This window comes from Macrosteles quadrilineatus, unplaced genomic scaffold, assembly GCF_028750875.1.
Source record: "Macrosteles quadrilineatus isolate MER2022 unplaced genomic scaffold, UCM_ALF_1.0 Scaffold_1__1_contigs__length_201487025, whole genome shotgun sequence".
Classification (NCBI taxonomy): Eukaryota; Metazoa; Arthropoda; class Insecta; order Hemiptera; family Cicadellidae; genus Macrosteles; species Macrosteles quadrilineatus.
In genome coordinates this window covers 115,017,988-115,044,433 of record NW_026542594.1, presented here as the reverse complement: position 1 = coordinate 115,044,433, position 26,446 = coordinate 115,017,988, and the positions used below count along the sequence as shown (strand labels likewise).

Genomic DNA, 26,446 nt, shown 5'->3' with positions numbered 1-26,446 from the left:
CGCCGGCCGGCCGATCGTTACGTGTATGGGGGGCCAGACGACCGACCGTCACGACAGTATTCATCCATTTGTTGGAGTTCTCACCACGGTGTCTCATTTACGAATGTTGGAGTGTCTGGTCTGGGAGTGTGTAGAGCCGTCCAAGACGGTCTGGTTGCAGCCAGACGGTCTGGTCTGGAGGTCTGGTCTGGTAGTGTGTGGGGGGCTTATACTCCTCAAGCTCCAACCTCCTCCTTTCTGGGTCTGACTTAGGGGAGGTACGATTGAGGCATTAGTTCAAAATTCCTCCGTGAACAGCGCTGTAGTAGAGAGCATTTTGGCAATGAAGGTTTATACTAATTGCAAAAATAGTTCTGTTCATAAAATAAAATTATAAATGCCTCAAATTCAATTTATAATTTTTTTATTATAAAATTACTATCATAACCTAACCGAACTAACAAACTTGCTGATAATGAAATAATATAAAAAAAGTTTATTAATAGAACAAATAATTCTGTTCATTAAATAAAACTAAAAATTGCTCAATTAAAATTTTATAATGACTTAATAATAAAATTAAACTGTCATAACCGAACCAAACCAACCAAACTTGCTGATAATGAAAAAATCTTAGTCAATAAGTTAATTCCACCAGCGGGATTCGAACCCGGGACTCTCAGCATATCAGCCCGGCACGCTAACCACTAGACCACCGAGGCTGATGGCTGAAAACCGTATTGTTACGGTAATGGTGTTCCCTCTGCTAATGAGAAGCCCACAGCTGTCATCGTAACCTCATCTATATCTCCCCTGAGTAAATATCCTCCTTTATTCCTTTCTCTCCTCAGTCCAGTCTCCAGTCCAGTCCAGAGACGACCGATGGGCGGGGGCGACGGAGACGGACGACGACGACTACACTACAGTGACTGTGACTGTGACAGTGTGAGTGTGCGTGTGAGCGTAGCGTGTGCACTGTGCAGTGTATCGTGAACTGTGAAGTCGAAGTGTTGCTTAAAACGGTCTTGATTATTAGATTTCTCATTTATTCCTTATTGATTTTTTGGTGAGGACAATCCTTAGAGAACCTTTATATCCTTTTGAATTGTTAATTTGGTTTTAGTGTGTCTTATCTCTCTGATTTCTTTTTTTAAGAGTGGGGCGTTTTGCAACAGACGTACATTCTTACGATTTTTGGTGAGGTAGGCAAGTCAAAGTCCTTGGCCCCAAAAGCTGAGTAGGCTACAAGTTTAGTATTTTGACAGACATCTAGGTGTCGCTTTTTCACCAAAATGGAAAACGTATCTAATATAACTACTTCCCCGGATGATGGGGCTGGAGAGAAATTAATGGATGAAAAGAATGGACACAATTCAAAAGGAATTGAAGTTAAATATATGACACCAACATCGCAAAATGGAGATGCGAACATCAACATTGACAACTTGAAATCAGCATTTGCAGGAATGGGAAAAGAGGAACTAATGAAGTTTGCTAGTGATCCTTTCTGGGTTAGAACAAGATGGTTTCTTTTCATTTTGTTTTGGCTTTTATGGATTGCGATGCTGGCTGGAGCAATAGCAATTATCGTCCTTGCTCCAAAATGTGCTCCTCCAACTCCTAGAGAGTGGTGGGAACAAAGTCCCTTGTACAAAGCAAACCCATCAACATTTGCTAAAGAACCCACCAAGACACAAGGAGACCTTAAGTGTAAGTTCCTTAGCCCAGGTACTTAATTACAGAAAGTTAGAACCCCTGTTAACCGAATTCGGGTTAACCGAAACACGGGTTAACCAAAATGGTGCTATAAAATAATTTACGGCTGTAAAATGCTCTAAGTTAATAACTTCAGTTGTCTGGTTAAAAGTATTTTCTATCCCATTGTAACATTTTTGCAGCTGAAATAAACACTGAATTTATATACCGGCAGACATTCTCTTAAATTCGTTTTTCCTACACACTGATGATATACATTGTTTAACTTAGCATGATGGGTTAACCGCAAAATTGTTTATCTGAAACGGCTCTCCCCCTTCTAAGTTTATTTCGGTTAACCGGGGTTCTACTGTATTGCGATGAGGGTGACAAAGAGTACTATAGTAATAGTAATTTATATCATTAGAAACTAGATTAATTATCTGAAAACAATGGTGCAAAAATTTTTATTTTGTCACAAAAACTGAATTTTTTTAACTAAGATTTTTTGAATGTTATTTTAATATTGTATGAGGAACTTTAAGAATCTCTGTTTACTATTCTCCATAAGAATAACATGGGAATTTTTAATTTAGGCCTACAATTTTCTCCGTAACCAATAACTTAGGCCTAACCATACAAAAACACTTCAATGGTACTAAATTATTTGTTTTTTTTTTTTGGCTCTTCAAAATGGTCTAGAGAAAATTTTGGAAATATTATGTATTGAGGGTCAAAAACGATGAAACCCAATTTTTACCCCATAATAAAACCCCGTTCCCATGGTCCGATCATGCTAGTTCGCAAACTCGTTCGAAGTAACGCAGGTTTACACGTTTGTCCTAAATTTCATCGAAATCGGATCACTTTTGCTCGAGTTATTGTGCTAACGGATATATATAATAAGATATAGCTTATATTTTAATAAATAATATATAAAATAACATGAGTAGGCCTACCCTTTTTCTTTCTCTTTTATTTAATAAAATTAAATTACACAACATGTTTAGTCTATTTCGACATGTTCAAGTGTGTTCCATTAGATTACCAAATTTGGCACCTAGCTAAAAATTAGTGCTTCTCACTGACAGTAAGGTTGGAATATAAAAAATAATTTTATTGTAATTTTAACAGCCGCTAAAACCAAAAAAATTATTAAATTATGAATTAGAACATGAAAAAGTGATCTAGAATATTTTTAATTTTTTGGTCAGGAAAGTTTTGTCAGCAGCAAAGTTTGAGAGCTTGAGTTGAATCATAACATATATTTTTTGGAAAAATTAATAATGAATAAGTTAGTTTTGGAAATAAATCAGGTAGAAGAGGAAGCAAAATTTGGGCGCTGCCTTGCGACTACACTCTCACACTACTACCCTACTACGCACACAGTGATTGATGCATTCAAAATTCATTCTAATTTATACATAGGCCTATATAAAATATAAGCACAGTAACATTTGTATACGGTACATACAATTGCTACCTATTCACATTAATTTAGGCTAATTATTATTTTGTGTAATCAGTAACTAAATTATGACTAAATCGGTCCTATATTGAACAATACATTGAAGCCTGTTTACAAACTGTTAATATGGATATTAAAACAAATTTATTATGTTGGGTAAGCTTAACTTTGCTCAAACAACTACAAATCATGTACGGTATAAATGGCAATAAACCAATTAGGCCCACACATAACAATAATACATAATTTTGCACGGTAAATTACATGTTTTAACTGATAGTCAAAGATAATACTTTGAACATAAAACATTTGCCAACAAAATGCTGTTTTTACTGTCCAAAAATGGTAAACCTTTGTTAGATGGTGCCTAAATTGACTTTCATGTAGGCTAACTTAAAAACAAAAATATCCTTTTGTGTTTGTTTTACTTTGCTCAAACAACTACAAATCAAGTGTAAATAGCAATAAATGAATTACACATTACAAAAACACAGGATTTGCACTCTAATTTATTATACGATTTTGATATAAATAATAGGTATATTTATTTCATAAAATAGCTATTTCATCCGTGTTACTATTGTTTCGGGTACCGGTACTTAATGACTATCAACCACAAAATCCAAACCAGAAAGTTGACTATTGTCGGGACCACATAAGTTTGCAGTTGAGGGAGGAGCCTATTTACCATATGGTTTTGAATGAACCAATGAGAACGGTGCGGTGTTGCCAAATCTAATAATACCAGCTGATTTGAAAATATTGCTTTTATATTTTAATTAGTGTTGTCAATGGGTGATGTGGCAACGTCGCGCTAGCCTTGTCTTGTGATTGGCTGCCACCAACTGCAAACTTATGTGGTCCCGACAATAAATCATCATTGTTGCATAACTATATGAGCTTAGTTCTTCTGTTTTAAAATATAACCAATCATGAACTTTCTATGATACCCTATCGCAATTTCTCTAAAGCTTGGTCCCATATAGTATACAGGGTGGCTGAAAAGTAACTTGCACCCCCTTAACTTTTCAACCATTTGAGATATTTGAAATCGGCTTGCGGCAACCTTCTTAGATATTAGGGGCTACCTACAATAATCGTGGTCAATTTTGAAAATTATCCCCTTAGGGGTAGCGGATGTAGGGGGTAGCTCAAAATTTTCGAATGACAAGTATAGTCGAGTTTGGTATCATTTTACAGGTCTTGACGAAACATTAACATTGACATAAAGAAAACCAAAATCGGCTCACTAATAACAAAATGGCGCTCTAAAACGTTTCAAATCCAAATAACCATGAGAGTGACAAAAAAATTAACTTGCACCCTCTTTAACTTTTTAACTACCTATTTGAGATATTTGAAATCAGTTTGCGGCAACGTGTTTGGATATGAAGGGCTTCAATAATTATGGCCAGTTTTGAAAATTTTGGCCTTAGGGGTACCGTAGCGCGGGGTAGGGGGTAGCTCAAAATTTTCAAATAGCAAGTATAGTCGAGTTTGGTATAATTTTACAGGTCTTGACGAAACATAACAATTAACATAAAGAAAATATATACCGGACCATTAATAACAAAATGGTACCTAGTTCAAAATTACTTTAAATAACCATTGTCTCAATCATTTTTAGCTGCCGTTTTGTTATTAATGGTCCGATTTATATTTTCTTTATGTTATTTGTTATGTTTCGTCAAGACCTGTAAAATGATACCAAACTCGACTATACTTGCTATTTGAAAATTTTGAGCTACCCCCTACCCACGCTACCCCTAAGGGCAAAATTTTCAAAATTGACCATAACTATTGTATCCCCTAATATCTAAGAAGGTTGCCACAAACCGATTTCAAATCTCTCAAATATTAAAAAAGTTAAAGAGGGTGCACGTTGATTTTTTTCTCACCCTCATGGTTATTTGGATTGGAAATGTTTTAGGGCGCCATTTTGTTATTAGTGAGCCGATTTTGGTTTTTCTTTATGTCAATGTTAATGTTTCGTCAAGACCTGTAAAATGATACCAAACTCGACTATACTTGTCATTTGAAAATTTTGAGCTACCCCCTACATCCGCTACCCCTAAGGGGATAATTTTCAAAATTGACCATGATTATTGTAGCCCCTAATATCTAAGAAGGTTGCCACAAACCGATTTCAAATATCTCAAATGGTTAAAAAGTTAAGGGGGTGCAAGTTACTTTTCAGCCACCCTGTATATTAGTTCATAAAATAAACAAAACTACAATAATATAACAGTACTCAATCTATATCTATTAAAAATCGTGTTAAGATGCCAATGAAACAATTACACATTAAGAAAACCCATTAACCACGGTAAATTGGATATTTTACAAGTACCGTATTTTACAACATAAACACGTTCACATAAATAATTTGGAAAATAAACTACATGCTTGGTTTCCAACACTTGTTAATAATATTATAAAAATGTTATTTGTACCTTTCCTGACTCCAGTTACATGCATCAGTCTATGAATGTTCATGTCTATGAACTCGCAGAGATGCGCGGAACTAGGATGACTCATTGCTCTCCCCACTACTCATACGAGCAACGCCGATTTTCAGGTGGTTTCACTTCACTCGCCCGATGCCCTCTCTATTTCTATTCTGTGCTCTCTGGGTAATAGCTTATAGGCCTACCCTATATGGGAAATTCGCTAAAAGTATTTTTATTTATAAATTATTATGCAGTTAGTTTCTAATAGATCCTGATTATTATTTTTCAGCATTTACTTCAAAGCTTGAGTACCTTAGCAGCCTTGGAGTCAAAACCATAGTAATCTCCAATATTCTTAAAGTCTCTGATGAAAGTTCAGATGGAAATGATGAATTCAAGAATGTTGCGCCCTCTTATGGTACTCTTGCTGATCTGAAATCTCTCATCACTGCGGCCAAAGACAAGGGTAAGGTCCATACTAAAAAAAAAAAAAATACTCAATATGGGATTTATAGTACAGAGAAAGTTATAAGGCCCCCCCATAAAAAACATAAAAAACCCTGCCTTTTTCCTAGTTTAAAATTTCAGAGACCACTAAGAGATTGGGTCTAGGAGCCTGTCAACTAAGCGTAGCTTAAAGACTTGTCATGTAGGTTGCATAAAACCCAAATATAGTCATTTTGTATTAGGTTAGGTACAAACTTGTTTAATAAGGCTCATCTACAACATTAGTCCTTCCTGTTTAATGTTTCTAAAAGAAAATTAGCCATGTTTCTCTTAACCTATTCACAGCTTGATGATAATTTTGAATGTGATAAAATTGTCTCCCTAGGTTTTATGTTGTTAGGATAAGCCATCAATATATGTGATTTAAATAGCCTATAGGCCTAGACATAAAACTACTGTATTTTTTATCTTTTAGATTCACCATACATAGGCAGGCTACAGGCTAGCTAAGTTTATTAAGTTTTCATAAATATTTTGAAGGGCTTAAAATTGTTATGTTGGATTTGGACATTTACATCCTGTAACATTTAACGATGTTTAGGTATTTTAGATTTGTTAATGATTAATTTATTGTTACATTCATAAGTATATTTGATTATTGAACGTTTGTTACCTTATAGCCTTTGTTCTTGTAGAAAGATGTTAAATCCTCCAATATATTTCGCCACAGTGTGTGGCATCATCAGGGAGACGAGAAGATCTATTTACACATTTTATATACACACAGTTTATATACACATCACCAGACCGTACGCTTACGTCGCGGCGGCTTCGCGAGCGCGGGCTCGCGTCTACGCCTACTAACTTTGAGTAGGTCAGTGAACAAAGACGGTGACGGTACTAGTGTGATCCCCTACAACAGGTGTTCGTCGCGCGTCCGCGCCCGCGCTCGCGCTCGCGAAGCCGCCGCGACTTAAGCGTACGGTCTGGTGATGTGTATATAAACTGTGTGTATATAAAATGTGTAAATAGATCTTCTCGTCTCCCTGATGATGCCACACACTGTGGCGAAATATATTGGAGGATTTAACATCTTTCTACAAGAACAAAGGCTATAAGGTAACAAACGTTCAATAATCAAATATTCTAGTTCTTGTCACTGGGAAATACATCAAATAAGATTCATAAGTAGGCCTAGATCAAGTTTTGTCTATTTATAATTTATATGCAAATTTTAGTTTCTGGTTTTCTCAGCAATGTATTCTTATTTGTGAGTTCAAGTTTTTGTATTTTAGCAATCCACTTTCCTCCTTTTTCTACAATAATTACGATGTAAATTAAAATATTGTAGGTAACTATTGTTGAAAGGCTGAATAAATTACTATTCATTGACTATAGTAAGCTAAGCAGGGGTCTTACTGACAAATTAAAATAAGGTAAAAGGTATGAAGTCAAGTAGTGTAGAATAAACCTACAATATTAGACACAGTGTGATTTCTAAATCATTTAGATCCAGAAATTCATATTTATTTTCTATGGGTTTCGCAAGCATCAGGCAAAATCTATTTTGTTGCCTTATGTACCTACCCATGAACTACCTAAATGGCCGTATGCGCAATAAATAGGCCTAAGCTTCGGTTGATGTGCCCGGACTTTGAGTCTGCCCCTTCTTACAACAGGCCTAGCTATGGCCTTATCGCAGGGCTTTCTAGCACCCTACAAATTTAGCAAAATTATAAAAGTGTTTTTTTTACCCACCTATTTCCTATGGCATAACGTTTGTGTTTACTGCCATCATTCAAATTTAGCCACTGTGGCCATTCCTGTCCATCATTCCCCAAACCAGCCCTTTATCAGATAAAGTTCTACACTTGTTTTGTTTTGTAGGTCTGAAGCTATTGCTTACTCTAGTACCAAACCACTCATCTCTGAACAATCCTTTCTTCAATAAATCTGCATCAAGAGATACACAGTACTCATCATTCTACGTTTGGGCTCCAGCCAAAGGACAGGATAACGATCAAAAACCCATTCCTCCAAACAATTGGGTAAGTAACAATTAGGGCTTCGTGTTAAAGAGTAGAGGTGTACGCAAGCGGCCTCAAGGCAGCCTGTCTGTTTGGTTGACTTGAGCCAAGCTCTAATGTTTTGCAGTATTTTCGCGATGTAGGAAGGACCTGCAAATATTGCATGATCGATTTTTCTGTGATCGTGAGTGTGACATCTTGGTGATCGCAAGAGATGTTCATGATTTTGTCGTACGTAGAAAACACCAACGAGGTGCAACTTATAACAATGACTAGGCCTACCGGTACCAAAAACTTTGACACTAACTTTGACCTCTGAAGAAATAAAACTGTTGAAGATCAATGAAATAGTCCTTTGGGAAGGTGGGTTTACCAGTAAGCCCATCACTAATACCATAAATGTGCCTATCCTTAGTAAATAACTAAACAGTTTATGCCTAGTGATACCGTTTTGAATTTTAACTGATATTATTTCCTAATTTGCTCATCCAGGCTGTAATCCAAGCTATAACACCAATGATCTCAGATTGCTGATTATTTTTTAATTGGTAATTTGATCAACCTAATTACCCATATCAAATTTGATAAAACTCTTTGAGGACGATATATACATTTTTTAAAGCTATCAAATATGGTGTTTATTATGTTTCTGAGGCTATTGTCATCGGGTACATCATTAAAAAGTTGGATAAATCTTAACATTTTATTAATTATGATCATAGAATATTACTTTTTCCTCTAAAAGGATTAAGTTAACCCATTGGCATACTGATATTGCTCTAGGCCTACCTGATTACGTACGGTACAGGTGTACCCATTTGGCTCTTTTAGTGACTTACAAAAACAACTATACTTCCTTATTCATTATTATATCGTCTTAAATTAATCTTTCTCCTCAGAAAGATTGGGAGACAATTTGCAATTACAGTAGAACCCCGATTAACCGGCGGCAGATCAACCAGGCAGCGGATCAACCGTGGTCAATAGATGGCTCCAAAATTATGTTACATAACCTCATTTTCCAAAAAGATGTTTTATAATAATTGTAAATAAAAATCATTTTAAAAGAAAGTCTAAAACTTGTTAAAAAATCAGTTTTCTGGCCAAAGAATTAACTAAAAAGTCTATTTCACTAATAAGTTCTAAGTTTATGTTACATTTCCATACAATTTGTTGTACCCTTAGTTTTACTCAACTTTCTTGTGCTTCAGTAGTAGTAATTTAAAAACAAATTAAAATTCCTGTAATATATAATCTGTTAGGTTATCAGAGTGAAAAGTCAGTCATCAATGTATACAGTTATGACTGCTTATCTCAAACTGTTAATTACTCTTATCTCTATAATATACTGGTTTAGCTTGTTCATTTTCTGAACATAGTTTTTTTTATTTAATGGTTATTGATACATTTTTGTCTTATCGTTATCTTTAATTTCAACAACAAAGATCTACACTGTGAAAGACATTTTGCCATTTATAGTATTTTTTAATTTCATAGCTTTCACATTTTAAGTACTAATTTTGGTCACCAATTTTTTGATAAATGTCTCTGTGTCTGAAAAGGCTACTGGTGAATCATTTACCTTACCTAATTGTCCCAGATAAAAAAGCAATAACTTTGAGGTTCCCATATCCATTTTGTTTGAACTACGATTCCAATTACAAAATTCAATTGCCACTTCCTCTGAGACAGAAGTGTGTCCCAGTTTTGACAACTGTTAAGAACCCATTATTAGAGAAGACCAAAACCTATTATTAAATCAGTTTTTTAACATTAGGGCCTATTCATATTACATTTTATATTTGGATTAAACAATTGTTTTTATTTCTTGTTTAATCCAGGCCTAAGTTGTTAAAACATAAAAACACTAATATAGCAAATACATGCCTGGTAATTATACTTAGGGCCTCCTATGTATTTAAAATAGATGAATTGGGTTTGGCAGAACTATGCTTAAGGATGTCTTTAAGCAAGTGGTTTATCAACCGTTTTCTATCAACCAGAAAAATAATGGCATTTGGGTGTCCAGCCGACCTGGAAACTGGGGAAACCGGGAATTGTAGATGAATTTGGATGACCAGAAAAAATATGTGGCTTTTGTTAAGAACCGGGAAATTTAAATGTTTGAACATTAGCCGAAAAAATCTGCCCGGAATCACCGATTTTACTCATTTTGCGTAGTTGTAAATCACAGGAAAATCGAATGCGATCTCATATAACAGACATTGCTGCAATGGCAAAAAATAGTCATGGCTGTTGAGATAATCGCTGAACAAAATCGTGGATGTTGCCACGATCGCAAGAAATAAATAACACACTTGTGTTTACACGTGTTGTGGTAATTGCAAAAAATCACTAGGGATTTTTCTGTAATCGTGTGACACAACAATGTTACTGCAATTCTGGCCAAGATCGCAGGTAATGTTCACGCCTTCACGGCTGTTTCCACGATCAGGGGAAATCACCATGAATTTTGCGGTGATTGCAAGATGATCTCAGATGTGGCCAGGATTGTAAAAAAGGTCATAAGAGTTGATATAATCCCTGTAAGACGACTGTCAATGTTGCCATGATCGTTTTTTTTTTTCAGCCTAATGGGTTAAAACTTAAAACAACTTAAAACTATCCGACAAAATTTAAATTGTTTCCTTCTTAATTTTCAGCTTAGTAAAAGTGGTGGGTCAGCATGGGAATGGAATGAAAAGAGAGGAGAATTTTATCTTCATCAGTTCGATAAGAATGAACCCGATTTCAACTTTCACAACCCTGATGTCATCAAATTCTTTAATGTGAGTATATGAAGCTTGGGCTACCTGATTTAAAGTAAAATTGAATTTACTTAAGTGCCATTTGAGTATTTCCTCAATTATATAGTTCAATAAATAAAAATTGTGTTCTTTAAAATAAATCTAGCAGTACTTTCCAAACTGTTATTAGTTCCTGATAGAATTGATTAACACGTTCACTGTGTTACGAGATCCCAAGGTCTCGTATCGTAACTGTAATCTGATGCGGTAGCGCAATATGACATTCAGCCATAAATTCCGTTTTCGATAGTTTGATGTAGAATTAACATAAAGAAATTAAACATAGGTCTATATGTATTTTATAAAGGGGTCCGCGGAATTGGCGGACTGGAACTCGCTAACCCTTTAACTCTGGAACTCGCTAACCCCATGTTAAACGCCCTATCTTCAAATTTGGTCGATGAGAGGAACTCACTAACTTGTTCGGTTTCGGAATTGGCTAACTCCGGAACCCGCTAACCCGGCTCTAGAGCCGGGTTAGCGAATTCCGTCCTCGTACGGAAGTCGCTAACTCGGTCCCTCGGCGGAACTCGCTAACTCCCAATCAGAAGCCTCGCGGGCCGTCCAATGGGAGCCAAGCACGAAGACTTTTAGCCAGTGATGCCAAAAGTGTAGTACCTATATCGGCACCATAATGTCGTAAAACTGGCGACATCTTTAAAAAACACACACTTTTTTACCATTCACGCTGGAAGATTTCCGTAATCTATCAAATGCTACGAATAATTAGGATTAAGATCAACGTAGTCGACTAAATAAATATATATTCAGAAGTATGTTTAATATTATTCTTATGATTATTAGGGTAGAAAATGCATTATAGTCTTATCACAGACTAACCAACACAAGTAAACTTTGCATCCCATTGTAAACTTTGAAGCTCGTTGTTCGTGTCTAGTTCATGTCCGGTGACACTGATCGCCAGTGTCGATGTAATTGTGTTTCTTTTATTTTATTGTTGACTTTATGATTTGTTCTTTACTGTTTGGTTATACAACTAGGGGACGTGTTATTAGTTATGATTAGAACGTTTTCTTTGGTTAAACGAGGTTTTAAATGACTGAAAACAAGAAACAATTGTAAACAAAACACGACCTCTAATGACAGTGCACCGGACAGATCTAACAATAAAACTGTCTTCAGCTGATCCATAAGGATGAGAAATGTACTAATATAAGGGGGTATGTGGTTTTCTTACTTAAATAGTAGCTTATTGGGATGCAAAAAGATAATACTGTACATTTAATTTGGATCTTTTACATGTTATGAAATATCTATTTTCGTAGTCCACCATTTGTTTCTTTTATTCAAATAAAAACCATTATGTGAACTTCTGCAAATAAAATGTTTAAGTTCGTATTTTATATACTGGACTTGTAACCTTGAATCGTAAAATTGAACCATAATTATTCATGATAAAATTTGCACGTTAAACGTCATTATAGAAATACATTGTAGTGGTAATGTATTTTTTTTTTTAAATAGAGCTATTGAATTTTAATAAATATTGATCAATACATTATACAGTGGGAAGCCTAATGTATTCATGGATTGCATTACAAATTTGTCTATGCATAAATACAACTTGTAAATTTCTGTTATCATAGGCTATTAGTTAGAACTCGGGTCATCCTCTTAATTTTTTTTTTATTAATATTAATTTTACGTCTTTCAGTAGGCCTTCTTTTTAAAAGTCTGGAGTTTTTATGGTTCTAAATGAACCCAGTCGTTCTTGTTTGTTATCATTTATATGAATGGTGGCCATAGCTAAAATTACCTGATCTTATCCAAAAACAAAGCTATTGTCTATTGAGTAGCTCAGTACCGGGGAACGGGGAATTGAGCAACGGCTTGGTATAGTTTATTTCGATTGTAAAAGCAATATAAAGGAAACCCAACACTCAAATCAGGAAATTCCGCCAAGCCGTTGATTAAGAATCGTGAATTAAAATAAACCTGTCACGTTTTATTATATGAATATTATATCCTCTCCTATTATTTACTAGTGATGCTTAGGTGTACAATTTACAAACTGTTTTAAAACATGTAACAATATTACTAAAAAATTCAACACATTTTAGAATTAGGCAACTATTTACTAGTAGGCCTACTATGCTTTGGTTTAAACTATTAAAATAGATTTAGGCCTCTACAGCCATTCTATAAATTGATATGAAACTTAGTCTATGTCATATTTGTACACGTTAGACGATTAAACGACGATGAATTAGTTATGAAAGTTACGATGGTTGATGACTGTATTAATTAATAGTTTTGGTTTATTACGACATTACGATTAAATTTGTTTTCTGTGTTTGAGAACTTGTGTGTATTTTAGCTTAATTTCGTAGAGGTTTAACTATTTAGTACCTATTAAACTGAATTTTCAATAGTTTTCATATTCAATTATTTTCTTTTATACTGATGGCATTTACATTTAAGACGAAATCATAAACATTTAATTGGCCATTACAGTTAAATAAAAAAACACCTTTTCATGATTCTTTTATTGTCTTTGAATTACTTTGGGCTAGTTGTCTGTTAAAAGTAGAATCGATAACAAATAACAATAACATTTACTGTATCTTCATTGACACTGACATTTTGAAATACGGCAGTATACGATTATTTCGTCGTACAAGGTTGGCAACGCTCCGTGCGTGGGCGCGGCCGGGTTAGCGACTTCCAGAGTTAGCGAATTCCGCCGCGAGACAAAATCGAGTTAGCGGGTTCCGGAGTTAGCCAATTCCTGACTGAGACGGTTAGCCAGTTCCAGAGTTAGCCAGTTCCAACACGAGACCGAGTTAGCGAGTTCCTGAGTTAGCCAATTCCTACGTCTCTTATAAAGCTCTATTATTGCTAAATCTTTTTAGTCGGCTAACCATAGAAACCGTAGAAACTGAGAGACCCATAGATCCCGTACCGCTCTGAAGTAATGAATTATATACGGATTGAGACCCTGGGGTTCTCGTATCAAAATTTAGTTGTTTTTATCACCGCTAGGAGCATTGCTTTGACAGAATACTCCAAACGTTTTGTTTACGTTTTACAGTTAGTCTTTTGCGGTTATTCATTCGTTTCCTGTTCATTGCTAAGTCTAGTGCTGTTTATTACTTGTAAAACTTTGTGATATCGTGTATGCAATGTCGTCAGGATAAGATAATCCTGGCAATGTACAACCTTATGTGTACAATACAAGAAACAGGCCTAGGCTAATGTTAGTTAGTGCCAGCAATACTTCGATTCTGGAACAGCTTGTGACAGAGGGCCTAAACTCAGATGTTCCTACGAGCGTATATTGTCTGAGAGCGAGGAAGAATTGTGTGATTTTTCTTGGAGTGTAATAGAACACTAAGACTATAAACCATCAGTTGACGATAATAACAATTCCTCTAGTGACGAATCACTAAATGAAGTAGAGAATTGCACTGATGGTCACTATGTTGGAGGGCAACGGTGTGTACTACCTGGTGGATACAGCGATGACAGACATGGATACAGCGGTGACGCAATTGGAGGCGGCGTAAACCCCATCTTACTTACTTGATACTTGATGTCTTTGTCTTTGACCCAGCTTGTGGGATTGTCTGCGCCAGATGCCTTTCGGCTATTTTTTTTCCCGTAAATAGTTGGATTTCTTCTGCATCATTCAGGGTGTATACTGGCCATTCTAATAGTTCATGTTTGATGTGGTTCTTGAAATTTGAAGTTGTGAGGCTTTGAACCGTCAGCTGAACAGTTTTATGGCTGCAATTGGAAAGGAATTTTGTGTTTTACTCAGCCTGCATCTTAGGACTTCCAGATTTTGAGCTTGTAGCTTCCAGATGTCGGTGTATGGTATTTCTGTATCATTAAAAAGATTGATACTCTGTTTGATGTAGTTTAGAGAGTTAAAAATATACTGGTTATAAACTGTGAAGATTCTAATTTTTTTTAAAAGAGGTTTACAGTGTTCAAGGTCATGAGTCGAAGCCATAACTCTTAACGCCTTCTTCTGCAGAATAAGAGCATCACTGCAGGCAGCTGAGTGTCCCCACAACAGAAGACCATAGTTCAAATGACTGGAACAAGGCATGATAAATTCCCAGAAGGTGATCCATAGTCAACGCCTTTGTCAATGTCCTAAGAAGACAAATTGAAATTACTCTTGATAATTTTACACAGACCTTGGCAACATGAAAGTTCCAATCAAGCCTGTTATCCAGCCAGAAGCCTATAATTTTGACTGGTTCATTGTTCTTCGCTGGAATTTCTCTTTTAAGAGACAATAATATTCTTTGAGTCTTATCTTCATTCAGTTTTAACTTATTGCTCTGGAACCAGTTTTTAGCAGAGGTGAAGGTTTCATTGGCTTCTGACAGAACGTCTTCAACGCTTAATCCTCTGTTTACCACATCGGCAAGTTTTTAATGTCCCAAGAGGCCAAAACACTATCTGTTCATACTTAAGTGTTTATTTGTATGATTAGGCCTACTTAATTAAAAAAGTTGTCCGATTTTGATGAGATTTGGTACAAAATTGTTATATGGAAGAATACTACATTAGTTTGAATCAAGATTGCAGGATCGGGCTATGGAAATGGGGTTTTATAGGGTAAATAAAGAAATGTTACTTTTATTTACATGGAAAACTACTTAGCAGAGCTAAAAAAGACAAATCATTTAGTACATTGAAGGGTTGTTATAGATCTAATGGTTAACGGTTAAAATTAAAGCTTGCTTGTTTATGGGTGTATCTTAATCAAATTTGATAACTTTTTTTATTTTACTCCAAGGTATTAATGAACATTTGAATAAAAAAGAGCTTAAGTATCTTTGTGTGAGAATGTAATAAATTGGACAATTTTAACATTTTATTGAAAATCCAATCAGGAAAATGGAAATTTGCTTAGTGTACAGGTTTGCTGTGGCTGGGGTACTTTATTTTAACTAAAGTTAAAATTGTTTTAGACTGACAAAACGTAAAACTTTAATTCAATGTTTGATTATTTTTAAATAAGAGATAAGGACTTCTTGAAAATATATATTAAACTTTATAATCACTTAAAATTTGAAGGTTTAATCATCAAACTTTAGGGTCGGCCTTCAATGATTAGTCCAAGCTGATTAAACGGTTGAACTGTGCACATTGGTTATTGGCCAATTATTGGAACTGTGCCAAAATGGCATATTTATGTAATAAACACTGATAGTAGACTTCTTTAGTCTACATAATTATAAACTTATTATTAGTTTTCAATACAGAGACTAACAGTTATCATGTTAGGGCAAGTTTCAGTGCTTTGTTTGGTGTTACTTGTTTATTTTTCCGTTATTTTTATTCTAATAAGTTTATCTTTCTTGTTGTCATTGTGACGTGGATTATAATTGACTTGTGCAAGAGCATAATTGGTTTATGGTGAATGGCAAACATTGATAATTAGAGGCTACGATATGTTTCTCATACCACTAGCACAACTGTCTACTGAACAACTACCAAAGCTGTAAGTTATAATATATTTAGAGTTCATTGTTTGAATATAGGCCTAACAGCTTACGTCACAATATTGTTGAAAATTGAAAAATACCTTCAATGTTTCCGTGAAAAAATATAGGGTACACTACACATCAGAAGATCTTTTTGAGAATAATCAAACTCATTATTAGGTTGGCTACCTAACAAATATTGTCTACTTACTTAGAGAGACTCCACGTTTGAAACAATTATAAATCCTCACGCAATACAAGTTTCTAACATACAACGGAGTAGCATCACATTTATTATCAGAATTGAGTAGATTTAAAATTGGCACAATGTTTAATGTTTGATTAATTTATAGGTACGGTATTATTTTAATCTCATTACAATCCGTGAATTTTAATGAGAGGTTGATCAGCCTACGGGCACATGTATGTTTCAGGTCAAATGTACATTTCTAGAAACAGTGTTTATGGTAGTAATGGCTGATTATTTATTTATGACTGTTTCAGGAGGTGATGCAGTTTTGGTTGGATTTTGGATTTAGTGGTTTCGTCTTTGATCGCACACCTTACTTGATAGAAGACAAAGACCTTCGCAATGACACCCAAAAGAGAGATTTTGGTACTGCCACTCACATGGACTATGAGTTTTATGACCACATCAACACAGAAAACGTTCCAGAACTTGCTCCATTACTTCGCACCTGGACTGCTTTTGTTTCTAACCACTCAGGGTAAGTTTTACAACACATTTATATTTCTGTTTTTTATAGCTTTGTAACTATGAGTGTTTTTAAGCAAATTTCTCCTATAGGGAAGAAGGTTTTAGTGTGTGTCCAACGTCTGTGAACTTGAGCAATTGTGGTTTAATTTCAATGAAATTTGGGGTTGGTTCATTGTAAATGATCATGCTACAAAAATAACTGGATATTGTAGGACATGTTTTACCATCAGACTCCAACATTTACAGAATCCTGGTCGTGGACGGTGTAACAACAGCATCAAACCAGTCAGTGGCACATCTGGTGGTGAAGCCTCAAGTGCTAGAAAAGTACCCAACATTCTCAGCTGATGACCTCGTCAATATCATCACCACTGCTCGTCAAAACAATCCCTGGCCGGCATGGCAGGTACGTTATCAATTTACAAAAAATATGTGTAGGCCTACCTCAAGGGTTTGTTTGTGGATAAAAAATAAAATACTGTAAAGGGATCTTATTTTCTAAGTAGAAAAAAATAGCAACATGTAAATTGTGTGCAGTGTTGTTTGACCTGAAATGCTATGTTTTTTTACCACTACAATGCTTTACCAAGATATACATCCTAGGATTTATAATCGTTAGCTTGACTATTAATCAAACGGTTGCTGGTTCAACCCAAAGAGAGGTTAGTAGCTTTTTGTTAGTTTGAAACTGGCCCCAGTTGTCCCTGATCAAGATTTGACAAATACTTTTTAATCAAATGTTCCTAGCTAATGAAACAGCTGGTCTTAGTCAGTAACAAAGATACACAAGGCATCTCACTTAATTCACCCATATTTGAGTTGAAATACACTCCTGGGTAGTGTCCTCATCTTCATTGCTAATTGGGCTAAAGGTAGTAGCCTAAATCACAAGACTTGACTATTGTATTAATTAACTTGACTGAAGATGAAATAATAAGATTAATTAGTGACTGAAGATGAAATAATTAAAGTAATTTCAAGTAGGCCAAATAAAACTTCTTCAGGATTTGATGAGGTCCCAATGTCTTTGTTAAAATCAATCAAACATGAAATTTCAAAACCGTTAACACATCTAGTAAATTCTTCTTTAATCTGCGGTATATTTCCCAACAAATTAAAAATAGCAAAAGTTATTCCAATTTTTAAAAAAGGGTTAGAAACCAATCCTCTCAATTATCGTCCAGTTTCCCTACTATCAAATTTTTCTAAAATTTTTGAAAAAGTTGTGTACGATCAATTAGTAGATTTTTTAGAGAAAAATAAATTATTTGATGAAGATCAGCATGGGTTTAGAGCTGGAAGGTCAACGACAACCGCTAGTGTAGATTTTGTGACATCAATAATTGAAAGCATAGATAAAAAAAATAAAACTTTGGGGATCTTTCTAGATCTTACTCGCGCTTTTGATAGTGTAAATCATTCAGAATTAATAAAAACATTACAATCCTTAGGAATAAAAAATTGCCAGATAGATTGGTTTAAATCATATCTTAATGATAGGAAACAATATACTGTCACAAAAGGGCTTAGTACAAAAAATGTTATACAATTTCATAATTCAACAATACAATCTATCAAATACGGAGTACCCCAAGGATCTATCCTAGGACCGCTTCTGTTTTTGTGCTATATCAAGGGGTTACCTAGTATTATTTCAGGAACAGATAGCAAAGTTTGCCTATATGCAGACGATACAAGCCTTTTGGTGACAGGTAAAACTCTCGAGGCTGTACAAAATTCTTATTCTCACTCTATTAACAAGATTAAAAACTTTTTTAACAGCAAAAATTTACTTTTAAATGAAAATAAAAGTAGTTACATTTCTTTCTGTACAAATAAAAATAAAAATAATGAGACAATTTTAAAGACTAATGCTAAAATTAATAAAGTAAATGATTTAAAATTTTTAGGAATTATTATTGATAACAATTTAAGTTGGGACTCTCATGTCCAGCATGTTGTAAGCAAAATTTCATCAGGCTTGTATGCTCTTCGAAGGATGTCCTATGTCTGTGATCTTTCGGCTCTAAAACTGGTGTATTATGCTTTTGTACATTCATTTATATCATACGGAATTAGTGTGTACGGAGGGACCTCAAAATCAAACCTTAATCAAATACTTCTGTTACAAAAGACAGCTATTAGATTAATGCTAAGTTTAAATTGGATTGAAAGTGCAAAGTATCATTTTTCTAATTTGGAAATCCTAACAGTGTTTGGAATTTATATATACGAGACAATAAAATATACTAAGCAGCACCATTTACCAAAAATACAGTTAGAACTAAGTAGGCCTACCAGTAATAGATATAATACCAGAAATGCACAATATGTTATACAAAACAGACATAATTTAGAATTTTATAAAAAAAACACAGTGTATAGAGGCCTTAGATATATAAGTTTTTTACCAAAAGATATAAAAAATTAATGTAATAGTAGGAAATTTTACTTTAAACTAAAAAAATACCTAGTAGAAAAAGCAATTTACTCCTTTGAGGAATTTTACAATTTAAAATATTGTGAGTAGACAATAAGTACTCACTGACTCTATTCTTTGTACTTGTACATTCATGAATAAAGGAGATTTTGATTTGATTTGATTTGAACTTTTGGTTGTCAGATCCAAGTGAAGGATGAGCCTGAAGGCAGTGCTCTGTCCCAAGGAATGTTGCTCACCTCCATGCTACTCCCTGGGATACCCATCACTGTAGCAGGACAGGAGCTGGGCATCAGTGATCTCAGTGACATTCCATGGGACAACACCACAGGTAACTACTGTTCTGACATCCTAATCCCATGGGACAACACCACAGGTAGGCCTAACTACCATACTGACATCCTAATCCCATGGGACAACATCACAGGTAACTACCGTACTGACATCTTAATTCCATGGGACAACACCACAGGTAACTACCGTACTGACATCCTAATCCCATGGGACAACATCTCAGGTAACTACCGTACTGACATCCTAATCCCATGGGACAACACCACAGGTAGGCCTAACTACCATACTGACATCCTAATCCCATGGGACAACACCACAGGTAGGCCTAACTACCATACCGACATCCTAACCCCATGGGACAACACCACAGGTAGGCCTAACTACCATACTGACATCCTAATCCCATGGGACAAAATGACAGGTAGGCCTAACTACCATACTGCCATCCTAATACCATGCTAGTTTTGGAACTGAACCACCGACAGAATGTGCTGATTTCAATTGAATATGCCAAGTTTAACTAAGCATTATTCAAAGGACAGCCTATTGCAACTGCCTAGCATTGTTTGTGTCTCATCAACAACCACAGTAACAGAAAATAAAGAGGAAATGGAATTAAAATTTTTACCAGAGAATTTACATATACTTGTGACTCAATCATCTACATTTTATTTGAAAGAAATATTGGCTACAACTGGTCCATAAAGATGGGACGTCCACTTCAGTATCAAAAGTCAATGGTACACCCCCACTAAATAATGATTTAATTGGACTAGGTAAATGTAGGTTTTGATCATTTGTCATGACTGAAACCTTTCTATGTCAAATCCATTTGTCATTTAGTGCTATATACACTTTGAATTGATAAATGGACAAACTTGCAGACACATTACATTTTTAAAAAATAAGGCACAAAATGATATAAACATATATTTAAATTCTAATAGGCCTACTTCAATTCAACCCAAACAATACCTGGATATAAAAACAGGCGTCATAATGTAACTGAAATAAGAAGAGAGTGGTGCATTTCTTACTATATGCTCTCTTCACACCTGAATAAAAAAAATTGTTGATGTCTTATCATGTCATGTAAAAAAAAGGATGACAATTTTTCAAGTAAAAAGCAAGTAATTATAATATATATTTTTTAAACTTAGTCGTGTGACGAGACAAAATAATGGCAAATAAATATTTCTGATATCCTTAAAACGAATCGGACATGAAATTGTTTCAAAGAAAAATTATTATTCGTAAAATGAGGAGAAGACAAATATAATCAAAAGATTACTTGATGGATTTCAAGGTCAATTCAATTTACAGTCCATTCAGTATACAATGAATGCTCTGTTAAGCTGTTAGAGACAGTTTTATGAACTTTGGTGTTCTTGATTTGAACTGAAGAGGCATTGTTTGATTTCACACAGGTTAGCATTGGAAAGTCTATATTTGTGATGTTATTTGCAACCTTGATTTTTTTAATGTTAAGGCCTACAATCATTGTATTATTTTGGATTAAATAAATTTTAATTATTTACTTTTTTGATATAGAATAAAATTTGTTGTTTGAATACAAAAATTTATTTTTTAACACATCACAACTTATGAGGTGATGTCTGCTGTCAAATGTAGATAAGATTTCTGCCTATCAAATATAGACATAACCAAGTCCAAAATGCCCAGTCAGCAGCACTTCTACACTTCACTCTCAATTTGAACAAACATCCTATATTATATTAATAGGCAAGCATATTTCTTGTAAACCTTCTTTCTCAGCTCATGTGCATCGCAAGGAAAATCTACGCATACTGTTAGAAAGATATTTTCCTGGTGATGTGCAGGATTCCTTTATAAAATGAAATAGGCTCAAAATACCGCATTTTGCCATTTCCAATTTGTATCTTGTGTACAGAGAGTGGTGCCGGTGGCAAAGATGTGATGAGTCAACAGAAGAGTGACCACAGCTTCTACAGCGCCTATAAGGAGCTAGTCAAGGCTAGAGAATCTCCGTCTATACTGTACGGATCCCTGGACCTGCATGTCTTCAACAGCTCCTCCGTCCTGTCCTACACCAGGTACAGCACAAACATATAGCCTGCTTCTATTTATTATTTATTGTTCCTTCTATAGTAGAGCTTTTATTACCGTACCTGACCTAAACCAGGATGTATAACACAGAAAATAATGTAAAACACCGTTATGTTAAAAATCATAAAAGTTATTAAAAAATGTTGTTGCCAACTTATTTGTGGCATTTAGTTTTGGGATTTATTAAAACTACAAACCATTTCGATTATGAACTCAAACAACATAAAATACCCAAAAAAGTAAACCACCACTACTGCAACTGTAAAGTACAGCTACATTTCCAGAATTCTCTGACTGTTTCTAAATTTTGGATTACATGCACTTACTGATTAGTGATCATCTATCACAATCGTGGAAAATCATAAACATCTTCTGCAGTCAAGAAGAACCACCATTCTCTCCCACAAATGAGGCTGTATTGTTCCATCCTATAATTTCATGTACCTTAGGCCTAGTCTCTAAATTAGATCGGAAATGTCTTCCATCACCATTTTTGACTTGTATCATGTATTCATGTGACAGGTTAAAGAGTGGCAACCCTGGGTACCTGGTAGTGTTCAACACAGGAGCTGAGGAGACTGTAGTGGACGCTCGCCAACTGCCCAGTGTACCTGACGAGCTGACATTGCTGCTCACTTCCGACGCCAGCCCCATGGCTGAAAAGTGAGTCCAAACAATCATCTGAGCTTGATAGTTAAACTGATAAATGAATCAAATTTATTGTAATTGACGTTAAAAAAGATTATGTCATTTAAAATGTTCAAGTAAGTTTTCCCATTCACAATGTGTATATATTAAACTAACCCTCCATAGTAAAGGTAGTACTTTATCCATTATATGTACACAAAACCCAAAACAGGTTTTTTTGCATGACAATAAATGCAAGCGTATGGGACAACAAGGGGTCAACTAATCAGAGTGGAAAGGATTAAACCTTCTTATAATGCACCACATACATCACTACTTTTTATTTTTACAGTAGAGTACTGATAGTCCAAAATGGTTGGGACCAGACCCAATTCGGATTACCGAATATTTCGGATTAAACGTTTTTTTTTCTAGGACGCTAGCAAGGTGTCTACCTGTCACGGATGTCACCAAAGTCCCGGAAAAGTCACAGGTTTTAGTAATGTGTCACCGTTGTCCCCTATTGTCACGGAATATGCTAAAATTATCACCTAAATTAATGTTGACATTTTCATTTATTTTTGGGATAAAACCAAATATTTAGACAAAACTTGCCATGTATCAATAATATTTATTATCATACTCAACAGTTCACCTAGAGTAAGCTTTCCAAATAAAGGATCGCAATGCGTAATGCTTACTGTACGTTCAGTCTCAGTGTTGTAATATCTGCCAACTGTCGCCATTTTGCTGGCTATTGCGCGGTTCTGCCATTTACAATTGCATTGGGCCTTTTATCCCCAAAACAGGACTTTTAAGACCATGTGCGGGATTAGAATGGGATGCGGGATAAAACGAGACTATCGGTTCTTACGATTAGCTTCTTTTTATACCGCTTTCCAGATAAAAACTAACAATTGCTTAAAATATTCTACCACAGTGTTGTTGAAAGGATTTAGGAGATATCTAGACATGTTACATCATACCGATCACCCTGGACAGATCGTAAAATATCATGCGGGATTAAACGGGATTTTTCATTACAGTAAAGCGAGATGGACGGGGATTTTCTCAACCCTGTAAGTGGAATTTTTGTTTTCTGCGTGTAGAGAGGTTTTATTTGAATGTTGTAGTTGTTCTACCTACGTGTTGTACAAGGCAAGTGCAGTTAGTTCTGAGAGAAGTAAGAAGACATTAAAAGTTTGCATTTGTTGAATGCTAAAAATCCTTCCAACTTCCAACAGTAACTGTGTAGTTGTGTGTTAGATTAATTGTCTACGTTTTAATCTGTGTTTTAATCGACTCAATCTCCCCCATTGTTGACTCGTAAAATATGTTAGTTGTTAGGCATTTGAAAACGAGTTAACATTAAAATCCTGAATTTATATATTCCTAGTTTTTTGTGACTTATAAAACTGCCTTACTATACTTAATATTTTCTACCTCAACAGCAAATATAAAATTAACTCGCAAAAATTTACTAACTTTGACGTCACTGATTTTTGCCTCCAAATGATGATTGATAAAACCCCCAAATGTCCGATTTTTCAAATAGCTTACTGGTAGACACCCTGGCTAGGCACGAGCCCGGGATTGTTTTTCACATTACTTTAAGACCTGGTTGCGACATTATCACTTTGGTAAAATCCATTGGTGATTCGGCGGGATTGGAATTCGGAATGAAAATGTTTACTAAAAAAGGGCAAAATATTTACTAAATATAACAAATCTATCTCGCCCGGCCACTACAGAATACTTCGACGAGGTACAGCTAACTGTCGTTACACACAATTTCGGCTTTTCCCAATGGGTAACAGCACATACTGGGTCATCACTTTTTATATCTAAAATAAACTGCATTAATGTCTTCCTGCTACGGTGCTTGAAGTTTCAACTTTCCCAAATAAGTGACAGCACATACTGGTTAAACATTTTTAAATAAAAGAACTTAAAAAAATGATTTTTTTGTTTTGGATTAAGCAGACTTTTGTATTACCCAAGTTCGGATTATCGAGACTCCACTAAAAACAACGATAAACGTAAAAAATCAGTCATCGATGTGAGGTTAACTAAGTTGTTTACAAATACGCTCGTCTTCTGTCTGCTACAATATGATCAGAACTAAAATGAAAAGCGTATAGAAAAGACATCAGGAGAAAGCTTAGAATCTGCCGAAAAACAATGATGCCAATCTCACAATCCGATTCAGTTAGTCCCCATAGCCTTCGCCGTAAACGATGTTTGTGAGTTGCAAAAGTGACACATAACACCACAGCAGGTGTGATCACTAACAAATATTTGATTGTTAGAATTGCTCAGATTAGTATGATCCAACCACCATTCTATATTAATTTGTTTATTGTTAGAGTTATTTTCTTATAGGGTATAAAGATAATATGGTAAGTATGATCATTTGCAGCGTGTTGACAACTATAAAACAATTGAAGGAACAAACAACAAACCATCTGCCTATGTATTAGTGCAGGGGTTCTCAAACTTCTACTCAAAGACCCCGTATTTAATTATGTATGTAATTCAGACCCCTACAATTACCACCTCACCTCCTACTAACCCCCCCCCCTCGATTACCTCTGATTTTTATTTTAGATTAATCATTTCAAAAGATGACTTAATCATAATAGGCAATAGGTTAATAAATAAATTATCAAGAAACAAACCAAAACTGATATTTTCAGAAAAAGAAATTTGGTGTGAATGATTGATAACTACTACCGGGTATCTGTCACTACTACTCCAACTAAACTGTGCTAATGTATGACACCGTTATATGTACAGGGCCGCGTTAAGGGTCAATAGAGCCCCGGGCAAACTCAAGAGCGACGCCCCCTTTTTTCCTAGTGCAGGCGGTAGATGGACGTGCGGTGCCCGCCAGGCGTCCCTCAACCACCGACGCCCCTGGGCATATGCCCAGACTGCCCGTTTATAAAAGCGGGACTGATTATGTACTATCATACATTATGTACTCATCACTACTCCTCCAACAAAACTGCTTGTGCTAATAAGGTTTTTTTTCTAGGACCAAGGTTCAGAGTGAAGAAGTGTCTCTTCCAGGCCGAGCAGTTGCAGTTTTCAGCTTTGTTCCCAAAGCTAAAGATTAAACTCAATCCCTATTGATATTAGATTTGATCATTTTAACTGATGTACGTAATTATTAGTGTTTGTAACCTTTTTTTTACTTAATGTGCTTTTTTTGTTTTACTATTGCAGTTAACCGTAGGTGTTCATTGTGTGTAGGTAGTCTATAACAATTAAATGTTGCAATTGAATCGTTGTCTTATTTGTAACCTTTACCACCTCATTCAGCAGATTTTACCAAAGGAAAATAATAGCTAATCTTGGTTTTATAAGGCACAGAGAAATAAGATACAAAGAATACAAGCTTATGGGACAACCGTGCGCTTTTACCTCTGGCATGGTGGGACGGAAATATACTTGTAGTGAGCCAGGAAGAGCCTGAACGGCAATGGCCACATATCGTTTTTGTACAGCAGTTGTAGCGCACAGGGTCTTCCTACAGCATGAGTGCTGTAGAACATGATGGGGAGGCGGGACAGGAGAGCGGAAGGGGGAAGACGGATAGAATTTTTTTTAGACCCTAGCAACTGGTGCTAAAGCCACTTAATTGTACCGTTGAACGTATCCTCTGTAGTCTATCTTACTTTTTTTGTAAAAGTTTTGTTCGAGGAATGGCTCTAGGCCAGGATTTTGAATTGTAGAAAAAGGAGGATAGCAGCTAGCTTACCTTGAAGATTGTGTAGGTAGGCCATAGAACATCAACATTTTCTGTGTAAAAGGTCAGACCCAGATCCGGTCCACTGTAATTTTTGGTCCAAGTTTTGAAATTGGTACAATAGCCAATTAATTGTGATAAAACTTGAATAAAATAAAAATAACATTTCTAATTTCAAATTTGCTTACTG

General features: G+C 35.3%; 1 protein-coding gene across 1 annotated transcript; it reads left to right on the top strand.

Annotated features, from left to right (window-relative positions):
- The first annotated feature begins 967 nt into the window (after positions 1-967).
- LOC128983603 (maltase 1-like) lies at positions 968-25,792 on the top strand. Its single transcript, XM_054402957.1, has 10 exons — positions 968-1,689; positions 5,882-6,058; positions 7,927-8,087; positions 10,730-10,855; positions 16,843-17,066; positions 17,303-17,462; positions 19,680-19,827; positions 21,703-21,865; positions 22,401-22,541; positions 25,543-25,792. Exons 1-10 carry the CDS (start codon positions 1,272-1,274, stop codon positions 25,622-25,624), a joined length of 1,800 nt encoding a protein of 599 aa, XP_054258932.1. The 5' UTR covers positions 968-1,271; the 3' UTR covers positions 25,625-25,792.
- Positions 25,793-26,446: the final 654 nt, after the last annotated feature.